General features: G+C 36.7%; 3 protein-coding genes across 8 annotated transcripts; 1 reads left to right on the top strand and 2 right to left on the bottom strand.

Moving 5' to 3' along the window:
• The first annotated feature begins 202 nt into the window (after positions 1 to 202).
• LOC113729785 (DEAD-box ATP-dependent RNA helicase 16-like) lies at positions 203 to 6904 on the top strand. 3 transcript variants are annotated; one of them, XM_072077927.1, is made up of 8 exons: positions 208 to 472; positions 599 to 696; positions 812 to 1042; positions 4249 to 4344; positions 4806 to 4943; positions 5880 to 5948; positions 6264 to 6378; positions 6459 to 6904. In XM_072077927.1, exons 4-8 carry the CDS (start codon positions 4264 to 4266, stop codon positions 6518 to 6520), a joined length of 465 nt encoding a protein of 154 aa, XP_071934028.1. In that variant the 5' UTR covers positions 208 to 472; positions 599 to 696; positions 812 to 1042; positions 4249 to 4263; the 3' UTR covers positions 6521 to 6904. The 3 variants fall into 3 exon arrangements, 2 of the variants coding, with proteins under 2 accessions (XP_071934029.1, XP_071934028.1); XR_011839997.1 differs by having other exon boundaries at positions 210 to 472; positions 6277 to 6378; XM_072077928.1 differs by lacking the exons at positions 5880 to 5948; positions 6264 to 6378; positions 6459 to 6904 and adding an exon at positions 5385 to 5791 and having other exon boundaries at positions 203 to 472.
• On the bottom strand, positions 2192 to 2647 carry LOC140037155 (phosphatidylglycerophosphate phosphatase 1, chloroplastic/mitochondrial-like). The gene has a single exon (XM_072081354.1). It carries the CDS (start codon positions 2645 to 2647, stop codon positions 2192 to 2194), a length of 456 nt encoding a protein of 151 aa, XP_071937455.1.
• Positions 6905 to 7609: 705 nt separating the features above from the next.
• Positions 7610 to 19129, bottom strand: LOC113729784 (ASI1-immunoprecipitated protein 2). 4 transcript variants are annotated; one of them, XM_027254024.2, is made up of 13 exons: positions 18792 to 19129; positions 17964 to 18045; positions 16119 to 16557; positions 15539 to 15900; positions 13769 to 13854; positions 13190 to 13677; positions 12516 to 13034; positions 11623 to 12442; positions 11280 to 11510; positions 11073 to 11197; positions 10338 to 10421; positions 9999 to 10261; positions 7610 to 8926 (listed from the first exon to the last, which is right to left on the bottom strand). In XM_027254024.2, exons 3-13 carry the CDS (start codon positions 16423 to 16425, stop codon positions 7934 to 7936), a joined length of 4278 nt encoding a protein of 1425 aa, XP_027109825.2. In that variant the 5' UTR covers positions 16426 to 16557; positions 17964 to 18045; positions 18792 to 19129; the 3' UTR covers positions 7610 to 7933. The 4 variants fall into 4 exon arrangements, with proteins under 4 accessions (XP_027109825.2, XP_071934027.1, XP_027109822.2 ...); XM_072077926.1 differs by having other exon boundaries at positions 10383 to 10421; XM_027254021.2 differs by having other exon boundaries at positions 17977 to 18045; positions 18792 to 19125.
• Positions 19130 to 23858: the final 4729 nt, after the last annotated feature.

The following is a 23858-nucleotide window of genomic DNA, read 5'->3' as shown; positions in this document are numbered from 1 at the left end:
AAAAAAAAAAAAGAAAAAACTGAGGTTCGGGGTATAACAATCTGTACATGTCAGTCTGAACTCTTTTTTCAACATAAGTAGATAAAGAGCGAAGGGCTGTGGTGACCTGGAGGTTTTCGTCGTCCTCTCACGTGCCGCGCGCATGTGATTGAGAGCGTTGTTTTCTTCGCGCATCGCGCGCTTCTTCTCCTCTGCCGGTATCCATGTGCCTCCTGCTGCGTTGTCTGCTGCGTCGATAGACTTCTTTCTCTATCTGGCAGTATCACATGCCTCTTCTCCCCACTGTCTTCTCTCTCTCTTTCTTTTGGGCAATGTTGCTCTGCTGCTTATCCGGCTGTTCTGAGCCTTGGTACGAGAGCCTGTTGAGCTAACCAGTTATCTTCTAACCACGCAGGTATCAGCGAGCCTCGGTCTCTCGCATTCTCTGGGTTGCGGTGTTCCAGGCATTTGGCTCTCCTCCTCTTCCACCGTAGTGAGTTTTCTTCTTCTTCCTTTTCTTCATTTTTCCTTTCCGGTGAGGTGCAATTTTTCCCATTAGCTTCCTGCGTGAATCTTTAGCCTGGAACTGATGTTTTTGTTCTTTGTTCCCCTTCTCCAGGCGCGCAAGGACCATCGAACCTCTGTCCCTCGCGTTCACTGGGTCTCAGTCGTCCAGATCAGCTGCGGGGCGTTCGGTTTTCCTCCTCCTCCTCCGTTGTAAGTTTCCTTGTTCTTACTTTACGTTGAGGTGCCGTCTTCTCTGTTAGCTTCCCCTGTATTTTTTTCCCTTTATTTCCTTTTTCAACTGGCTCCTATTTTGCTCTCGGGAAAGGTTCGATCTTGCCACCTGTTTGGATCACCTCCTCCTCCGCCGTTTGGATCGTGCTTCGTTGTGCCTCTCTCTGCAGTTTTTAGTCTAGAGTTGCTATTTTTCCTCGAATCAAAGGCGTCTGTTCTCCGTCACAAGCTCACCGAGAAGGACGCCATCATTGCCGACCTTCAGTCCCTCGATGCCTCCCTTTCCGACGCTTCCGACAAACTCACCCTCGCTACCCAAGAAAAGGTCCGATTCTTTTAACCAACCCGACCCACTTGAACCGTTTTACTTCTCCAACAATTACTACTTATAGCTCTAAGTTTTCTTCTTCTTCTTCTCCAAATGCTTATCTTTTGCCACAATCCCAACAGAAGAAGCAATACCCTCCATGTTAATTCTCTGCCCTAATGCAGCTTTCAAATCTACCCACCACATGTTTGTAAAAATACCCGAGTGGATCTCTAAATCACTATATGCTGTTTCTAGATATTCTCTTTTCTGGGTTCTCTGAGTTTCAATGGGAGAGTAAAAACCTTGTGAAAATGAGGTTTTTTTCTGACATGGGTACTGGGTGTTTTTTGGGCTTTTTCTCCTTTCCTGTTCTTTGCTGCAACTGTTTGTTGCTGTAAGTGTCAGAGGGGGCCTGGTGAATAACGTTTCTGGGGAATAGAGGGAATAAGCATTGCTCGAAAAATGGAGATTTTGAAGGTAGAAACGTTTAGGGATGGGATAATAGCAAGTGTTCCATGGAGTAGCCGAGGTTGTTTGCATGTTCAACCAATACTACTATTTTCCTGATTAATTTAAGATCAAATATGGTTTAAAATGTGGCCATTGGAGATTGGATTTTTAATTTTCCCAGTGGAGATTCGGCTAATAAAATCCAATGCTGGCCTAAGCCACAGAAACATGATACTGGAATGAATTGATGTTGGGTTAGTGCAGCAGGTTCTGTGCCAACCATAGGCGACGTTCTTGATGGGGTGATGAAACTTCCTGATAAGTGATGAAATTCTGTTGTCTTTATAGTCCAGCCTGTATTTCCTTTATTTTTTTTGGTAAAAATTTTGTGGGGATTGATTACTTTTACTTGATTTTAGTTTATATAGTTCTTTTCTGCAGCTAAAGTTTGTCATTTTAATTTTAATTTGGTCATATGGAATTTTAATTTAATTTGGTCATTTTAATTTTAATTTCCTCGAATCAAAGGCGTCTGTTCTCCGTCACAAGCTCACCGAGAAGGACGCCATCATTGCCGACCTTCAGTCCCTCGATGCCTCCCTTTCCGACGCTTCCGACAAACTCACCCTCGCTACCCAAGAAAATGTCCGATTCTTTTAACCAACCCGACCCACTTGAACCGTTTTACTTCTCCAACAATTACTACTTATAGCTCTAAGTTTTCTTCTTCTTCTTCTCCAAATGCTTATCTTTTGCCACAATCCCAACAGAAGAAGCAATACCCTCCATGTTAATTCTCTGCCCTAATGCAGCTTTCAAATCTACCCACCACATGTTTGTAAAAATACCCGAGTGGATCTCTAAATCACTATATGCTGTTTCTAGATATTCTCTTTTCTGGGTTCTCTGAGTTTCAATGGGAGAGTAAAAACCTTGTGAAAATGAGGTTTTTTTCTGACATGGGTACTGGGTGTTTTTTGGGCTTTTTCTCCTTTCCTGTTCTTTGCTGCAACTGTTTGTTGCTGTAAGTGTCAGAGGGGGCCTGGTGAATAACGTTTCTGGGGAATAGAGGGAATAAGCATTGCTCGAAAAATGGAGATTTTGAAGGTAGAAACGTTTAGGGATGGGATAATAGCAAGTGTTCCATGGAGTAGCCGAGGTTGTTTGCATGTTCAACCAATACTACTATTTTCCTGATTAATTTAAGATCAAATATGGTTTAAAATGTGGCCATTGGAGATTGGATTTTTAATTTTCCCAGTGGAGATTCGGCTAATAAAATCCAATGCTGGCCTAAGCCACAGAAACATGATACTGGAATGAATTGATGTTGGGTTAGTGCAGCAGGTTCTGTGCCAACCATAGGCGACGTTCTTGATGGGGTGATGAAACTTCCTGATAAGTGATGAAATTCTGTTGTCTTTATAGTCCAGCCTGTATTTCCTTTATTTTTTTTGGTAAAAATTTTATGGGGATTGATTACTTTTACTTGATTTTAGTTTATATAGTTCTTTTCTGCAGCTAAAGTTTGTCATTTTAATTTTAATTTGGTCATATGGAATGTATACTATTATTATTTTTGGAACTGAATTTACTGTTTTCAGCTGCTCTTGACTTATAATTTTGATTTTGTTCCTTTATTATGCTCACATTATTACAATTCTATTACTAATACGTGACCTTAATGAAAAAGAATATAAAAAAATGGTCCAAAGTTTTTTCTTTTTGTTTATTTGGGTTGAGATAATTCTTAACTTCAAAAAAACGGTGTTAAAATGACTTCAGAATTCTGATGAATTTTGTTTGAAAGAAAAATGGCTATGGTTAGCAATGTGATTAATTACAAGAGGTTAGGAGTTTGTGGGTCGAAACCGAGGTAATTTTGTTATTTACGAACTTAATGGAAGAGAAGATTTTCATATGATTGCTTGTAGAGTCGGTAGATCCATTGAGCTAATAAATCACGCCATTTTTTTTTTGGGTTGCAAATGATTACCCAAGTTTTATCATTATTTAAAAGAGAAATATAGTTCAAAATAAAAAAGGTAGAAGATCCTAGGAGCAGGTATTCCCACTTCATATCAAATTAAAATTGGCCTTGATTCTAATCTAGAACGTTGTCAATTAATCTGCTGTTTCGCCTGTGTTATTGGAAAACTCTATGGCTTCGGCGTCCAAAAAAATGGGACTCTTATTATCTTTTAAAGGCTTTTCTGTGTCTCTATCTCCCTTGTTCGCATCTGCTGTTTGATGCTCTGGACTCTTGCACGTCTGTAACGCTTAGGCTGCATTTGTGCTGTTTTGGGGCTTAGCCTTTGATGCAGAGTTTGGTGTTGTAATGTTCACACGGTCGGCTGCTTTTCTAAAATACATTTTTTCTTGACACTTGATTTTTTTTAAAAATTTTTTGCACCACATTCTAGCCGTCATCTTGCAGTATCTTATTCTTTGTTACAATATCTTTACTTTGTTGTGTGATTTTTTCGATAAGCGCAGGTATCATTATGCATAGGTTATTATATATTTGGAGATACTCAAACAGCATATATCTACTTAATCTTCTTATTACAATCAAAGTGGATGGTTGCACGATTAGTAATTAGTATGTTACTATATTGAGTGAAAATTTTGAGCTTTTCCATGTATGTTGTTTATCTTATCCTTGAGCTTTCTTCTATACAGGAATTGCTTTGCATATCATCTACGTGTCTGTGGCTGATGAGGTTGTCAGTTTGATAATCGACTTGTATTGATTCTTTTCTTTCTTGCAGGTCATAAATTTTGAGATGCCTCAAAGTGCTGCGGGATATATACATCGAATTGGCCGTACTGGAAGAGCGTATAACACTGGTGCATCTGTCTCTCTGGTAATTTTCTAAAGACTAAATTGCAATTACTTTTGTAACTGAATTTATACCCTGACTTCCAGATTGAATTTGGTTGATCTTCATTTTTTTGCAAGCAGAACTGATGAACAATAGGATTGCTTGAATATTGACTAGAATCTTCTGTAAATCATTGGCTCATATATATCCATGTTGTAGAAGTTCTGTCATCCTTCGCAATCATGGTTTTGGTTTTCAGTTTTTTCTTTGTGTTTATTGCATATTGAAATACGCCTTTTGTTTTTTATATCAAATATTAGATTGTGCTATAGGTTTTGCCCCTATGTTTTGCTGTTCTTTTTTATATCAGAATTCCTAATATATGTTAGCACATGAATAATGTCTCCCCTAATATGATTAAAGTGATTATGGTAATGCATTTAAAATTATTGTGATCATTTTCTTATATGTTTCTTATCTCCCTCTTACTTGATCTTGAGTAGGTGTCCCCTGAGGAGAATGACATGTTTGAAGATATTAAATCCTTCATCGGTGAAAGTGATAACGTGGACTCCAATTTTATAGCTCCATTTCCATTGCTCACTAAGAATGCTGTGGAGGGCTTGAGATATAGAGCTGAGGTAAATATTGCCTTCCTTTATTGCATAGTAAGTTGTAACTTTTTGAACTTATTATGCGTTAAGCATCTCTTTATGCTTACTTTGCTTCTGTGGTTCTTAAAAAAACCCTATGGCGTCTGCCTCGAGATATTGAAGCTGTTTTGTGCTGTGTTGCTGTTTTGCTCTGTGCTTTTTAGCCTAGAGTTGCTATGTTGCTATTTATACGTACTGCTTCAGTTAGAGCTTTGCTTCTTCGGATCGGTGCGAGGTTATGTATTATTTTTTTGTTTTGACTCTAAAAATTATATATTAATTGCCTTTTGTAGTTAAGCCACCGCACCTAATTGCCTTATCTGTTGCCAGCATAAAATTTTTTTTAAAACCGAATTTGGATGCTTACTGTTGCATTATCAACTTTTCAATTCTGTTACACATTTGGACTATACTTTGTCAGTGTTGCAGGGTGTTAGCCTAAACCTCCGGGTTGCTGATGCTCTTGATGGAAAGGAATTGTTGTGCTATGTTATACGTGCTCCTGATTTTATTAGAGTAACTGGAATCAGGTTTACGATTGTTACGACTTACTGGGTTGGAGAAGCTGCATCTGTGGCCGTGTCAAATGTGCCTTTCCTGATGTGACATGCCTCTTTCCGGCATCATCTCTACCTTAGAAATTGCCGAATTAGTATTTTCTCTGAAATATATTTTCCCCATGCTTTCCTTCAAATACGTTTTTATTCTCAGGTTTTTTCTTCATTATTTTTTTTACTTTCTGTGGTGATGATTCATGATTTCAAGCATGAATTCGTCATGATTTACTTGTAATTTATGCACATACAATTCAATAAGGATTTCAAAGGTTATGTGGCTATGAATGACCATTTAGCTGTAGTTTGCCTATTTTGATTGTGGAACGGATTGTCCGTGTAATTTATTTACCTTACTTTTACTCAACAGAAAGAACTTGCTCAACTTACTTGTGAATGTGAAAGACATATGAGCACACAATCTGGCGGAATGGAACAGGTAATGATTTTCTGCTCTTTCCTTGCTTGTTCCTTGAAGTTCTGAAATAGCCTCTGCAAGATTTCTGCAGAAGCATGATATTTTTTGCCTTTTTTTTTTTTTGGATTTACCCTTGTCCTTTGCTTCTCGTGCTTTGTCCTTGTGTTTTGATCGTATGTGACTTCTTTGCACATTTTTTTTACAAGTTTTTTGCTGCAATGGCTCTTGAATTGACTTGCTCGGTGAAAATTTTTGTGTTATATTTTATGTCCCTATGATTTAGTTCTATCCATTTGTGATATTTCTTTATGTCTGTTTTCTTGACCTGATTGCCAGATTCGTTTTTCAGTATTATTCGTCTTCATTCCAATGGGAGCTCGCTGCTCTAAATTAGGCTTTTGCTGGTGGCCTTCTAACCTCAAATCCAACATCGCTTGTTCCTTTGATTTTGGTAATTCTTAAAACTCTGTTAAATGTATAAAAATGTAATATTTGTTTCCCTTTTCTGATTTTTTTCTTCTGGGGTTTTAGAGCAATGTGGAGAAAATGAGACTATGAAACTGCCATCATTTAAAGAATGCAGTTTACATTAGCTGAAGGTGGCGACTACAGGATTCTCAGTTGAATACATTGTATCAGAACAAGGAGATAAAGCTCCCGATGTTTGTCTACAAAGGGCAGCTTGAAGATGACGGCTCTTAGATTGCTGTCAAACATTTCAATAAGTTTGCTTGGCTGGATTCTCGGCAATTCCTGGTTGTTATTACTTCTTTTAAGCAAGGCCCCAGCCATAGTGTTTCACAAATGTATTATCTTATTTATGTACGGGCTTTGATATCAGCCATAGTACTTAGTTAACCATGAGTATGGTGGATGTTATTCAGGTTTAAGATTTGTTGTATGCAATTTGTAAGTTAATAAGTGAGGAAACTTATTGTAGGTTGATATGAATTGAAACATTGATTATGCGGTTGTTATACCTTTGTTTAAGGTCAAATGGGATGAAGTATTTTGTTTCTATCAATAATATAAAGTCAAATTCATTTATTTTCTTACTCACTTTGGCCCTTACTATTTTGCATTTTCCTGCTTACCGCTCTATTAACTCTCCTCCTTCACTTTTCCTTTTTTTTTTTTTCTAATTTTGAGAATGACCTGAGAGCATGGAAAGATAGTAAAATATAACCCCTAATGATGCTTATAAGTTTTAAGTAGCTACATTATTAGGAAATTAATTGAACTCGTAATTAAATTATAATGCAACCTAACCTTGAAATAGCAAGGGCAGATGACAACTTAGACGGAGTCTTATAATATTTTGATTCTTTAATGAGAATGACACTTACTATTTTTTATATGATTACATACTTAAATGAAAGTTTACTCTAATTTTGGTTTAATATTTTTTTTGGTTTATTTGTAACTAATTCCATCAAGAAAAACAAATTTCATTAATTATCCATTTTGAATTAGTACAAATTATTTTATTAAATTGGGCATCTCCATCCTTTTTTCCACCGTGCGTAGCACGGTTTATGCCTCCTAGTAAAAAAGAAAAGCAGCATTAGCAAGAAGAGAGAAGACGAGGAATGTCCCAAAATTAGGGCACGACACCCCCTCTGAAAGGGAGACCTACAGCAAAGTAAAACTACTGTTCCAAGTATCTCTTTCTTCATTCCCTCTGTATAATTTGGTATTATCATTTTATTTATTTTGTTCTGGAGGGCGCGGCGCATTCAACACCACATGTTTGTTGGAAATCCTACCGCTCCTGTTTTTCGTCGTCCTTATATACAAAGAGCTGGGCTCCGGCTGGGTTATACTCTTGCAACATCTAACTATAATATTATAGAAGGAAAAGGAAAGTACTAACAAAACTATAGCTCCATATTGCACGTCTTATCAACAGATGCGATGCGATTCTACAGCAGAACCCATGGCTCGATACACCCACCGACATCTCCCTGCAGCAGATTAACGGGCATGGCACGCGGAGCATCTACTCTCTATTTCTCCCTTAAGCCCCCATAGAGCAGCAGCGAAGTATTAACGCGTCGCCTTTCAGGCATGAGCTGTTCGCTATTTGACAAGGACTTCATGTTTTGTTCCTTGTCTGGGAACGGAAATGACAGAGAAAGGGAGAGTGAGGCCGATATATCCTCCTCATCTCCTTTGGCAGCTGCCACACTCGAACAATGGTCCTGATTGATCTTTTTGCCTCCTTTCCCAACCAAGAACATTGGAGTACCCTGTGTCATAGGCTTACTCTCAGCCCCCAAAGCAAGTTCAAGATTTGGAGCTCTGTCTTGAAGCCGATCCTCCTCTGAACGACTCATCTTCCATTGCATCAACTTCCCAACCAACCCAACATCCTTCCCTGGTTCAGGATCAACAGGGAAGAAGTATCTCTCAGCGTTCCCTTTGATTTTCTGTAGATCACATCCATCAAAAGCTTCGTCACTCCCAGTAGCTTGAACAGGCAAGCCAGAATGCCCACCACGAATCTGTGCAACTAAGCCTTCACTCGAAGAACTACTCTCTACATGAGTCTTCTGTTTTTTGCTTGTTCTTACTTCTTCAATGGAAATATTGTCAACAGCAACCCCTGATTGCACCTGACTTCTGCTCGCATAAGCAGCCTGTGGCATCCTCTGCCCAGAATCCACAAGTAGACAATTCCCATAGTTGTCCTTCACAATTTCATTTTGAATACCAGAGGAGGAAACCTTGTTGAGCGAACCATCTTCCGGGCGAGGTTGATGTCGAGTACTGCCCATATTCTCCGATATGTCCCCGGTGCCTATATTTTCCACTGAACCTATCCCACCTGCACAAGCGAGAGATTCACCAAAATAATGCGAAGCATGCAGTTGATTAAGATGAGAATTCTGGTCCAAAGGAGTCTCCTGACTTCTACAGAAACCACTAACTCTTTGAGTAGATTCAGCGGACGTTTGGAGTTCTTGCTCTATCATCTGGTCAGACTCAACACCCTCTTCCTGAAGGGCAACATTGAACATTATACAAGGAACAAAACAATAAATGTTGGACATTAAACATTACCAGAACAAACAAGGAAAATGCTAGTCTTACAAAACCTACTAACATATTACTTAGACAAGACCCAGTGCGGAATGCAAGTCATCTTATCCAATGTCTTGACAATAGTAACTAACAAGCAGCAGACTTGTCTTTGTCACATTTATTTTCCAATAAAATTTGTCAAACTATCCATCCTCCTCTCTAGTTCTCCCCAAAATTACAGTGAAACATCAAAAGTAAACAAACTTCAATGAGGCCAACAAATTAATTCAAGAAAAATGAAAAATTAACAACAGAAAAAGGATCAGGGAAACAAAAAAAAAGCAGAAATAAAAAGTAAAAATAAGGGAAAGAGAGTGTCCGAAGATATGCTGTGCTGAAACAACAATGAATGTATCCCCCAATCAAGACTAACACTTTCACCAAAAGAAGAAGTACCGACTGATATACAATACATGATCAATGTAGTAATTTTTTCAGTTCAAAGTTTAATCTCTCTGTTAAGTCAAACCAGACCTCCACCTAAGAAAACCTTACCCCTGCCACATCAGGTGACTTAATGTTATGGCAGGGCATCTAGAAAAGGTGAGAAACAAAACATAACATTTGGAGATAAATCTTTAGAATTATCCTCAAAAAAAAAAAAATTTTCCAGCAAGTCCAGCCAGTTTGCATTAAATCAAGCTGTTGCCTCCTCTGCAGAAATAGTATAGATTAAGTCTGAGGGGCCCATTCCTTTCACAATATTCTCCTTTTGAATATATAATTCGGTTGCTTTGGATATCCGCACAGTTAATATACTGAAGTGATGTGGCTAAGATGGAAACAGAAAATTTCCAACATAAGCTCTAGCTAAGAATACCACATCCTTGCATACTCAGGCCCTATGATTGTGAGTGCACACAGATGCACAAGCATGTTATGAGAGGAAGAACAAGGAAAAAAAGAAACAATCATCATATCAAGAAGAAAAAGAACAAATGTTTTGCTCGAAAAAGAATATGGTTATCTAAAACAAATTGATAATACCAGGGAGGTACTGGTATGTTTCATTTCGTCGGACAATGTGCTGGTTTGTGCTGCTTCTCCACATGATTTTGCATTGCTACTTTGTACAACAGAAAAGAAATTGGAATCCAATTTATTATCCTTCCGCTCCGCACTAAGTACAGGATCATTGTTTGTGACTTCCGAAGACACTTTGCCATCAGAACCTTGTTTCAATGCTTGAGATGATGATAAACAAGGCAGTTCCATAACTGCCTCCTCAGATGCTAATGACTTGCTGCTACCTGCAAATAAACCATTTTCTTATAGGCCAAAGTGAGCATGAGTTCAGGGGCAAGAACATGATAGAAGTGAGGATACCTTGAGAAACAAAAGTTGGCTTATGAGAGCAATCAGTCCTCTTACCTCTGAACACCCCCCACAGAAAGAACAGTGCATTCCAACCTACAAGCAGTAGACAATGCAATCATATTTTTTTGGGACAGCTTCCAAGTAAATTGTTACATGGATAAATAAGAAAGAGAAGAATACTATTAAAAAAAAAATCCCCCATTCCCCCAAAACCACCCCCACACAACCTCCCCCCCCACCCCCAAAAAAAAAAAAATGCTTAGAAAAAGCGAGAACAGTGGGTGGAAACTTTCAAAGCAGACTGTTATAGGGGCAAAATAGAAGTGGAATGATGATATCCTTCTTTGAGTTCATGTTCTAAGAGATGTAGACCACATCCATCAGATGTCATAAAGCACATGACAGAAAAGTGTGAAGGAAATAAGCTTTCCTTTCTGCTGCTGATAATAAAACACTTGTAGCAAAGAAAATCAGGATCAAAGCTTACAAAGATGGCATTGGCTCAAATACATAATAGATGAAATTTCCTACAAAGATTTACACATTTTGAACAGAAGGGATTATTAGACGAATAAGTGATCCCTCACATTGACACATAAACAAGAACGGACTAACCAAACTACAATCATTCAGTCATTACATCAGTAACAACTCTTGATGCTAGTTATTTTCAACATATAGATATTTGATACATTATGAACGAACAATAGCTAGCCATAAGGAAAATACTAAACTAATCCTTACGCTGGGATTTCTCGGGAAGCTGATTTGACGGGAATATCATGAGTTCAAAACCATCAAAACTTCCTTTAAGCGCAAGATCATTTTTCATCATATTGTCCAACAATACTTTGTAGCTCTTCTCATAGCTGGGAGACAAAATAAATCAGATCAAAGAACATGTACGATTATTTGAGCTAATCAGTAGAATTGATAAGTTCAAAATGCAACCTCGCAAGATCTTTAGCAAAAAAGAAAAGTGCTACATTATCTTCTTTGACACCATTGTCCTGAAACTGTACTGGCCACATAGTCAACCGAGGTACTTCATTTAGGAGGACTTTATTGGCAAATTTGTTCACAGCTTCAAGAACTCTGGGTGATGCACAAGTTGACAAATGAGCTTGTATTCCATCAAAAACATTCAGTGGTTCTCCAATTCTGTTAACCTCAAATACTCCTCTGCCCATGAAAAATCATTACAAGGAGAAAACCCACAATCAGATCAAAAGAACTCCTATGTTAATGCCTATTTTCAGAAATTAAAACTAATGGGTAAAGGTTAAAAGCATACTGCCATATGTACTCATGATCTGGAATGGCCAATGTTTTCAACAGAGTAGATGTTGCCGGTGAGACCCCATTTGGAACATCTCTTACCAAAGACGATCTCTCCAGTGGGACAATAGGAAACACACCTGCAGTTCTGGAAGTAGAAGCTTCAACTGAAAGATTGGGAAACTGCTGCACAATATCGTCAACAGTTTCCTGTTTAGACGAGTCGGTTGTCGAGTTCCCCAATATGATATACCCCTCTTGCATCTCTCCTGAACTGCACAAATTTCCCTGATTACTTGAATCCAATACCTGATCCTGAGTAGCTATTTCGGAATTCATCTTTAGGAGAGATGAATCATCGGAATGGTCAGAAACCCTGTGCTTTCTGTATATCCCAGGCTTTCTGAGTACAGCAGCTTCAATTGCAGCCTTAAGCTTATCCTTACATTCTACCATCTCTCTTGGATTTTTTGCTGCAGTTGTATCAGAAGCAGGCGATCCAGGATGATCAGCAGTGCAAGACTGTGATAAATGACCAATTTCTTTACACTTTCGGCAAGACAGGGTTCTTCCAGAAATCATACTATTCTGCCTTGACTGAGTCCAGCTACCATCTTTAGTTCTCTCACCAAAATTTATCGATTCCCTTGGCCGAGAGGCCCGACATAAACTATCTGGTAGACCTTCATTGAGATTACAAGGTTGTCTCTCCCCAGAAAGAGAATTAGATGAGTACTCCTCTGGGCTACCTTGATTAGGCTTCATATCATGACCGCTATTTCCATTTAAAGATGAAACTCCAAATGAATTAGTTGATGCCTGCCTTTTCAGTTCACCTGCCACAGGACAGCCAATTAAAGGCAGAAATAAACAGAAGGAAATCATCCATAAACAAGATTCAGACCATACCTAGAGAAACAGGCGGTTCTGAACCTGTACGAACAGCAAAACTTGAGGATTTTGACAGTATCATTGACCTACTCTCAGATTGTATAGCCTTTGTGTCATGGAAGTTTCTTGCAGAAGAAAGTGAAGTAGGTTCAGCAGACGATACAAGCTTTTGATCATTTTTTACTGCAAGAGCACCAGGATTAGCCATAGGCAGACTGCCTGACACTTTTTGAGATGTGAAGGAATTCTTCTTTTCAAATAAGTTCCTGTCTTTGGTATGTTTTGACCCTTTAGTTTCCTGAATACGAGAAAATTTGGGAGATATCATTTTTACTTTTGATTCCCCAATGTTGGGACGGCCTGAGTTTGTTAATCTAAATGACGAAGATTTGCTTATTGATCTGGCAGCTCCTTCCTTTTTTTCAAGAGAGACAGAACTTTTAACTGATCGCTGCTTCTGAGGAACAAAATCATCCACAAGTTTAATTTTTGGCTTCATCGTCAAAGAATTGAATGAGTTGGACTTTATAAAAAGACCTGCAGGATTGTCACCAGTTCAGTACCATTGTTTATTTTACAGCAAGAAGAAAGATATCGTCACCGTAAGCTTCACAGCAAAGAGTTTAAAGAACCTGCAAGAAATGTAGAAGACTATAAAGACCAAAACCTGTTATTCCAGGATTGATTATTACCCTGAGAAGTGTGCAATCTTGAACCCGATGGAGAGGTTGCTGTATCATGAGCTGAGACAGTAACACTAGAAGAATGCTGGGTGGGCTTTGCTTTCCCCCTATCCAAAAGCTTAAACGAACTATCACAAGAAATTGCTGCTGCTCCACTAGAAGTTGATACCTTTGCTGAACCAATATCTGATTCAAGGACACGCTTCTTTACTGCGCAGAAAACTTCAGCATCATCAGATTGTCTTTTGCCCAAAATTTTCACACTTGGCGGATCATTAGCAATTTTGTTTCCCACGACATCTGAACCTTTTGTTTCAGACTTCATAGCGAAGCTTGCATTTTCAGGATTTGCCTGTCCAGAAGAATTAATTTTTTCACTTGCATCAACACTACAAACTTTTTCTTGCCTCGGATTCTTCATTTCCGCCTCCAACCTGCATTCTTCACAGAGCCAATCACCTTCAGGAACTTTATCCACCATTTCTTTCATGCAATAGCTGAAACAAGAGCTAATGAATAAGTATCATCACAGGGACAAAAATGTGGAGAAATTTTTGAAGGGTTAGATAATGTCATTGTCAGTCTTACGTGTGCTCAGCTCCATCACTACATCTACAGCATATTGCAAGCAAATCCTCCCTACCAGCATCGCCACAGATATCACAAACTTTTACCTGGTCCCAGCAGGAAAGGTATAAATTCAATTAACATTAGTCAAAACCCTAATCACTCTAATTAAACAAAATAACCAACTTATAGTGAGTATGGAAATCAGCGACAAGAAACTTCATACCATGGTACAAAAGTAGTGATGAAATAGGACATATACAAGAATAATTAAAAATTTTCATGCTACTTTGAGAAAATAACAAATGCCCAAGCAAGAAAAATAAAAGAAAATGTTGACAGTATGACAAAGAGTTTTTGGACTATTTAGCCTTGTACTATTAGGCTTTGTTTGAACATTGAAAGAACTTTCTGTGAAAGTGAAGCAGACAAGAGTTAGGTAAACTAATATAAATATTGCTTTCCTTCCATATAAAACTCAAACTAGTTACCTATGTAGTAGCAATGGTACTTTTGGGTTTTAACAACTTCTCATGCAATTTTGCAGGACACAAATCTGTAAGAAGATGTAGGAGAGCTATGCAACTTTCCCACTAATGCAAAGCACAAAAACAAAAGTAAATAACTCTCTCTCTCTGTCACTTTTCTTCCAACCAACCATTACATTAGGGTTGTGGCACTTTGTACGCTCAATTCCTATTTCTGACAATTCAAGAAACAAAACTTTGCTTTCTACATTCACCAAAGTGGTAATTGACAGGACTACTTCAACTGTACAATTATCTTAATTAGTACCATTAAAACATCCGTTTAGGATTAACATGTTGCCCTACCACGTAGTTTATGCTCAAGTGTAGCTATTACATTCCACAATGAGCATCCAAGCTGACACAACCGTAAAACTTCATGGAAGCAAAGTCATACCAATCCATATATTTCCAAGCATCCAAATTGGATATAATAACATGCACCTTCAACCCACTTGCCAAAGCATTTAATACAACTCAACACAAATCCAAATATGTGCAAAGTGAGAACATATTCTAGACAATTCTATCACCAACACGTAATTAGAGTTATTTGTTTGATGTCCAGACTATCAACTGTATAGTTTCTGATGTTGCCACCAAAGGGGAGGACCAAATGATAGATTGAATAACTTACAAATGCGTCCTTATTTCATACTACAGTACCAGCAACATTTGCAAACTGGCTAGCATAGTTATCAGCAAAATTAATACAAAATCAAAATCCATGATATAGTTTAGGCAAAGATTGGATAAAGCCCAGTGATAAAGTTTTAAATAGTTGATGAAAGAAAGAGAGTCAATGATACAGTTTAAACAGTTCTTTTTTTACAGTAAAGATTACTTTTAAACAGCTGATGAAGTTTTCCTCTCTCTCTCTCTCTGCAACTCTATGTTCTTGGTAGCAAGGAATTGCACTATCGGGATATACATGGGTATAGGCAATATGTCAATCTGATGGCATAAGCTACAGAAGCTACACCTAAATGGAAGTCTTTCATGGACTGCGGAAAATCTTTTGATTTCAGCACATCAAAAGTTCCAAAACTGAAATTTCAACCTAATGACTTCAAAAGCAATAGAAGCAATGTCATTGCTCATTGATATACAAGCAACAGATTTTCTATGAGAAGCATCGCAGGTAAACAATAACAACTACGACTAGAAGCAAGAGTTTTCCAACAAGCAAATCAGAAAGGGACCTGGTTTAGATAATAGAAATGCCCTGCACCTACAAGAGAACATAAAGAATAGCTGTCCTTACATCATGCTCCACCATATCAGAGTCATCACTCTCATCCATTGGATGTGATTCAAAAGAATTTTCAACAGCATCATGCACAGATCTCGATCTCATAACTCTGTCAATTTTGTCAATGTTTTCTTTCTTTTCTACAAAATCCACAGTATTTACAGCTGAAATGCTATCAGTAGGACCACAAGATACAGCCTTTGTGGATAACGAAGTCAAATGGCCACCGGGGCATGCTAACAAATTGTCTTTCAAACCATCAGGACTTGGTTCATGCAAGCGAGACTTGTCCATGGTAGGATGTGAACAATTCCCCCGTGCTTTCATCAAATGAGTGACACCTCCTGCAGTCTTTGATGGAGTCTCCACCAAACCTAAGTTTCGTGAAGATTAATCAGCTTGTGAGCATACAGAGAGGCAAATTCTTCAACAATAGTTCAGTATTTTATGTTTGCCAGCTGGAGTTACTGTCTCTCATTGAGAACACAAATCAAATCCAGAAAAAGAGAAGAAGTTTGATGAAAAATAGTGATTACGTTCTCTTAAGCACTTAGACTATTAGCAGAAACAGGATAACCAGGAAAATCCATACCATCTTCATTTCTATCATTGGAATTGGACAACTTAGTATCTTCAGCTGCAGTAATACATGATTGAACATGATCATGGTCTTCTTGACCTTTTGAATCCTCAACCTTGGGAAATACAGTAGTAGTTTCAGATGTTGCAGACACGTCAGAATTCATTGTAGCTTCACAATATACATTTTTAGAACCATCACTCTTCCGCACAATTTCGCATTCCACAAAATTTTCATTTGGAAAAGCATCATTTACAGAGAAACTTAAAGCATTTTCAGCAGAAGCCTCTCCAGAGCATTCATCGACTTTTGATCCCATCTCGTGCTGGGTAATATGCAAGCAAGCTGAGCAAGGCGCAAAGCACACGTTACAAGTTCCACTTTCTGCTATATGATCAGAATTTAGATTCTTAGGATAACTACTATATTTTTCGTCAACCTGGGAATGGACCTACAAGAAGCAACCAAAATAAACAAATAAATAAGCATGGAAAAATACATCATTTCAAAGAACAAGTTTGAGAGTGGAAAAAAAAAAGCAGGCATCACCAAGGAAAAAAAGTTTAAAAAGATTTCCAGGAAGGTAGATAGCTTGCACCATGAAACCAAAATTAAACAAGAAAATCATTATGATGAAAGCTTGTAAACCAGATGTAACCATGATGAACAGAAAGACACACACACACTGGAAACCAATTATAGAAGGTTTCTATATCAAAAATCTGTTGTGATGATGTCTGCATGCTTTTGCAACTGCACCAGACTTTCTGGATTATGTGCAATCACGTTACACTTATTCTCTTTTTTCAAAGTTACATCACTGTTTGTATCTCTTCTTTAAAAATGCTCCTTTCATGTTCTCTCTCTCTTTTTCAAAGTCACATTACTGTTTGCATCTCTTTTTTAAAAACGTTCCTTTCAAGGAAGATAAAAACAAGTACTGCACTGTCGTCCCAACTATTTTCCTCCTATTCTTTCGATGGTATTTTCCATAGTATGCAAAACAATCTTGGTCAAGCACCAAAAGTTTTTGGTGACCTAAATTTCTTTCTCTACTGCATCAATGCGGGTGTACACCGGAGTCGAATGTGATAAGCCAGTTTTCTGCAGGCAGTTCCAGCGTCATAAATGAGTCTCCTTGGCAGCTAGTTCCTTTTTAAAGGAAAGGATAGCTGTTCAAGTCACAAGCGGAGAAGGCGGACCCGTTAAGAAAGATATTTAGCCTGAAGTGAACTAGTATCCTGTATTGTCCTTAAAAATAGCAATTTGTGCATCAACACCATACCCTCAGATCAACTGAAGGGGTAAAGGATACTCCTAGAAAAGATGAGCTATTTGCTATCTCCGAAATCTAAATCATAATCGAAGGCTTCAGTCCTCGATTATGAAAGCTCCATATGTAACAGAGATCTCATTACAGTAGTCTGTAAGTTAAAGGCACTTTTGAAATTTACAATTATATAAATTAAATCTTTATGAATAATTCCCTTCACTTCCACGACATGCTCTGCTCACACCCCAACTTCCCCACTCCAAAGCCATGTAATAACACTGACAACCCAAACATGCAAACGCAAATAAAACACAATGAATTTCCCTTTTGCAGCTTAAAGCACTAAGTAATGTAAATAGGAAGAGTTTCGGAATACGTTGTGACAGTTTCAAAAGAAAAACTCAGGCAGAGGCATACTGAATTTGACAAATTATCATTACTGTAGCAAAAAACAAAATACTCTGGCTAGCGTATATGAGAATCCATGAATGAGATCTGTAGGATCCTCAGCCCAAAAAAAAAATTATTGTCATATATGAATTACGAATTCAGAGCCAGGAGTATAATGAATAGCACGTAATTACCCTGTTATCTCACCATATTGGCATGGTCAGAATCATCTACAGGCCCTCGCATCCGACAGTTTCCTCTCAAAATTGGTGTGATCTATTACAACAATACGATCAAATGTCAATGGCTGGCCCAGTTTAAAGCTTCAAAAGCAGTAAAGGGCCTTTAAACTAAAGCAATCTTAGCATCGAAAATCAGAAATTTTGAGGAAGAAAAACACTCCTATTAGATGTCTACTGTGTATCTCTTTGGTCAATAATTTCTTCCACGAATAGATTGACAAAATGCAAAAGCCCAATCACAAACATATGCATGAAGAAGGCGTGCAGGTGAGAAGGTGGAGAGAGAAGGAAACTCAGAAAGAAGATGAGTTTACAATTACAGAGGATGATTCACTGGTAAATCCACAAGAACCATAATTAATTAAAAAAAATAATCCAGATAAGTGCAGAAGAGTCATTAATTAGTGAGAGCAAGCAATCAAAATTGAAACTTTTTAGGCTCATATACCCCAAACAAAAAGGTAAAAATTGTGATCGATTAACAAATATTACGATCAGGAGAAAAGTTGAAGGCGATTAAAAATTAGTACTAGAATTGAAACATATCGTCAGGGAAAACATGAATTATAAAAAAATAAAAATAAAACGAGGCATGGATTTATTCTGTGAATTAGTTTCTTTTTTTTTTTTTGGGAGCCGGGGGTGGGGGGGGGGGTTGGGGGGAGAGGGGTGGGTATAAGTTTTTCGAGGGGGTAGTTGCTAAAATTAAAACCCTAATTGAAGCGAAGGGTGGAGGAGGAGTAGGCAGAAAAAAAGAAATGAAATAAAAATCTCACGTGCCTTGGGGTGGGAAAGAGTTTGGGTGGCATTGTATAAGTCTTGGAGGAATTGCTGTTTTCGCTCAGCCATCGCCGACACAGAGACACAGGCACAAACAAGAGGAGGAAGACGACGACGATGATGATGGATCAAACATCACCGACCCAGCTGCATCAACAACACCACCACACAAAAGCATACACTTTTGTCTCGCTGATTGAAGAGAGCAGAAGATGAGCTATTACGCAACCTCGCCAAAAATCAGCCTCCAAGTCTTCACAAAAATCAGCCTCCAATTCCAAATGTTTACCCACTCCTTCAATTTCAATCTTGTGTGGTAGTAAAAATAGTGCGTGTATACTATATCCCAAACAACATGGTATGTACATATAATATTTTATATATATATATATATATATATATGTATTGTGTGTGTGTGTGTGAGGGTGTCCGTCTTTTTGTGGGTAGAAAATTGTAATTCATATAATTATAAAGGGTGCTGTAGCAAATTAAATTCCATTTCTCAGAAAACGCAAAATGTAAGGAGGGATAAGTTGTAATGGTTTGGTTTATAGGACATAATATAATTTACTATTTTTTTATTTGTTCTATAATAGTATTTGTCTATTTACGTGAAATTTAAATTTTTTTATTTTAAAAATAAATGAGGATTGATAACAAAATTCTTCTATTGTAATACTTGACTCATTCTAATACATAGATTTTCAAGTTGAATTTGGATTTTTGAGCAATATAATGTGAATTTACATGAAGTCAAATTTCAATTTTGATATCAGATTAAAAATTCTTGCACAACTATTAAAAAATCAAAAAAAAAGTATCTTAAAATATTTGTTTTTTATTATAAAAGGAAAAATTATTTTAATTACAAGTAAAATTATTTATTATGAAAAAATTACATTCAAACATTAATTGAATTTACAAATAACCTAAGATATCTTGATGTAGTATAAAGATTTATAATGATAAATTTGGCATTCTATTTTTGAGGCATTTTAAGATAAAGGAGAAAAGAGTTTTTTCTAGAATAAGATTCCACGAAACAAATTAGAATGTACATTTCAAGAAAAAAGGGTTTTCCAACCATATCAAATACTGAAATAGAACGGACTTTTCTTTTCAAGTCATTCCTGCGTACCAAACAAGGGGAAAATACTAGGGAATCCATAATAACTCTCCCGTATCCCTCTCACTCAAGTAAAACCCATGGTGGAGAATTTAATATTACCTAGAAGTAAGTAGGTATTTTTCCTCTTAGCTTTTTACTAGAAGGCTTTTATACCTACAAGTGTTTATTTATTTATTGTTCAACTTGTGACCTTCCCATCTTGTAATCTACTTTTTCCACATAGTGAAAACTTTTTACTCAAAATTTTTGCATTATATATAAAAAGGGAGGGGTTAAAACTGTATTTCTACATACTAAATTCACACCCTATACACTTCTTAGATACTTATGCCTAGGAATGGGCAAAATTATCCGCTAACCCAAAAATCCGTCATATCCGATCTGATTCGAAAATTAGGATACTCGATATGTATTATTTGATCGGATCAAAAGAGTGTTAGATACCCACTAAAATGCAGGATAAGTTAGGGTCATATAATTAAAACTCACGGGTACGCGATCCGCCCCCGCATATATTTATTTATATATTTTTATACACATATTATAAAATAATATTTTTTTAGAGATAAATAAGTAATTTCATTGAACAAATTGCATTACAAATATGAGAGACTATAGTTTATTTATAAGATTCATTTGTAGAGATCATGATCTTATGCTTTGTAGAAAAGAATTTAGTTAATATGGAACATACATTTAAAAAAATGTGTTACTTATTTCAAACTTTTATTGATTTTGAATTCTTTTAATTTTTTTCCTTTATCTTGTATTCTCTTTGCATGCTTGTTTCTTGGTGAGAAACTTTTTTTGAAAAAAAAATCTTTATTAAATTTTAGATGAATATGTAAAATACAAAATTAAATTAGTATAATTTTTTTAAAAAAAAATTAAATGATAAGTGGGGCGAGGGGGTACTAGTTGACTCGATTCTATCTTAGCGGGTGCCTTATAACTGAGTATCTGCTGATATGCGGGACGAGTAAGAGTCAAAAAATGATTGACTCGCAAAGTGCGGGTCAAATCAACAAAAATGGTGGATGAGGCGAGTATCCGACCCACGCCCACCCCTACTATGCCGTTAGTTTTTATACATTAAATCAACACCTTTTATAGTTTTTAATTATCTTTGCATATAACGAAGAGAGGGAATATTAACATCTTTTTAACGGGAAAAATTTCACATTCAAATATTTATTTAAGTCTTATATAGAAATTCCTCTTCTTGATTCTCTTGTTCCAAAAATTTATGTTTTTTTTCGTCTCATGACCTACTAGTCTTTTTTAAAAAAAAAACTATTTGCATGTAACCAAATGGTGTATAATACCAATATGAAGTCAATATAGTTGCATATTTCACCTTGGAACTTGCTTGATTTTAATTTTATAGAATTGAATTACGTGAACATTTCTATTTACAAACTTATTAGTAATGGAAAATTTTGGATTACTAAATTAATTTTAAAATTAACAAATATTCTGAAGCCCTTGTAAAATGTTTGACAATATTTGCTTTTACAATATAACCATTTGTTTGTTTTTTCTCTTTTTCATTATATAAATATATGTGTCTTGAAACTACAAAAAGCACCAAATAAACTTAAAATCTAAGGGCATAAGTGTCTAATAAATGTATAAAGTGTGCATTCAGTATGAAGAGGCGTGGGTTTAGCTCTTCCCTATAGAAAAAAGCTAAAATTTTCACTCAATCCAAAATTTTATGATGATCTACCTTTTTTTTTAGTGTGCTTATCAATTGAACTTAGGACACATAATAAGAAAACCAATAAATCATGCCGATGATTTTGGTGGTCAAGAGTAAAAGTAACTAATTCTTTTTTTAAAAAAAAAAAAAATTTGTGGGGAGATTTGGAAAGAACAAAAACACCCTCTTAATATTTCAATCACAAAAACTTTCACTTACACATCATGTTCTAGCAAAAAGAAAAAAAGTACTAATAGTTTTTATCTTCCCAATTGGTTGTCTATGTGTTTGATTTTTCATTTAATTTCTCAATCTTTTCTCAACGTACTAAGAAATTTGAAAAAGAAAAAAAAAAAAATCTAGGGCCTCTCCTGTTATTTCAATGATTTTTAAAATTATTTAATATTATTTTCTAAGTTTTTGCACTTTTTAACTCAAGATTATATATGATTTTTCTTAACAAATAGCCAAGGAGTTTGTCTGCTATGCTTTTGGGAGTTTTCGATGTTTAAACTCTTTGGGTATTGGTATTTTGGTCATTCTAATGTAATGAATACTGTAGACGGAGTGGATGAAACTTGTGGAGTGCCAAAGTCATCGAACAATAATACAAACCTTTTGTTCATTAACAAATTGACTCTTTTCACTCAATTCAATTGCAACCAACGAGGAGACATTTAAACTAACACATAGAACAAAAGTACGAATTTTTCCGAATTAAATAGCCTATTTCATGTACATAAAATTATTTTTTTTTCCTAACGATAATAATGTACATAAAATTATTTGATTGCCAAAATTTTGTCAGAGGTTCTTTTTATTTTTCTTTCTTTAAGAAATGCCCCATTTGAAGCAAATAGCAAGGCATCCAAAACAGTCCGTGCTGGCGAGGTAGATAGTGCGGGTAATACAATACGCAAAGCAAATTAATCTCTACGCAGCAAGCAGACCAGCATATTAGCGTCTCCATTCAAAGGCGTTTATTTTAACTTCACTTGTGAAATGATGGCACAACTGTGAATAAATTTAAATTGCCAGCTTGAGCTTGATCTAACACAGGACAACTCGTAATGTATTCCCTTTCATAACTCACAGTTTTTTGTATGAGTGTTTCGATAAATGGACTCTGCGAAGACACTTCAAAAGCCGGCAACTTTTGAAGTGCTCCGCAGCACTTAACTACTAAACCCCCCAAACCCCCCCAAGCGATGTGGGAACTTAACCCCACAGGGTGCCCCGCTGCTAAGAGATAAAGACCCCCCAGACTCCCCGAGACAGGTTTTTCCCTTTCATAACTCACAGTTTTTTGTATGAGTGTTTCGATAAATGGACTCTGCGAAGACACTTCAAAAGCCGGCAACTTTTGAAGTGCTCCGCAGCACTTAACTACTAAACCCCCCAAACCCCCCCAAGCGATGTGGGAACTTAACCCCACAGGTGTTCTTATTCCAGTTGCTCTAATATAAACAAATCATGAGTTTGACACACTTATTAGATGACGAAGATGGGGTGAAGGCACTTTTATACATGGGAGATAATGAAGAGTGATTGATGGATCACTTGCTCCAAAAATCTGACTAAGAACAAGGCCCGAGTCTAATTCAAATCGGGCTTTTCTTCCATTCCATTAATGTGTAGGAAAAAGATTGGGATCCACTCCAGTTGATCCTGAGTCGAGCATTGTCTAGCTAGGGATGGCAACGGGGCGGGGGACCCCTCCCCCGTCCCGCGCCCCGTTGCCTATTAGTTCCCCCCGTCCCCCGCCTCCTGCTCCCCCCGCCCCCGCCCCGCTTCTCCCGTGGGTGCCCCCGCGGGGTTAATAAAATTTTATTATATAATTTTATTATAATTAAATTTTAATAAATAATCAAGTACTAAAATATCAACACATCACCAAATTATTATTCATTGTAATTTTACAATTGAAACTCATAAAAACAATCAAACATAAGTTATTTGAATACAATCCAATATGATGAAATAAATATAACTAAAATAGTCAAGTTTTCACTTTTAGTACAAATGCAATCACTAATTCATTATTGTGTTTGTGCTTTTTTTTGAGAAAAAAGTGTTATTCTATTAAGTGTAATTAGAAATTTAGTATAAATGTATTAGTAAATTTAGTATAACTAATTAATAAATTCTATTAGTAGACATGTAGAATTATTCATATAATTGATAATATCAATTATATTACATAAACTAATATACATTATATAATACATCTAACTAA

This window comes from Coffea arabica, chromosome 2e, assembly GCF_036785885.1.
Source record: "Coffea arabica cultivar ET-39 chromosome 2e, Coffea Arabica ET-39 HiFi, whole genome shotgun sequence".
NCBI classification, from domain to species: Eukaryota; Viridiplantae; Streptophyta; class Magnoliopsida; order Gentianales; family Rubiaceae; genus Coffea; species Coffea arabica.
Note: the sequence above shows the minus strand (reverse complement) of the source record. Positions and strands in the feature narration are given on the sequence as shown.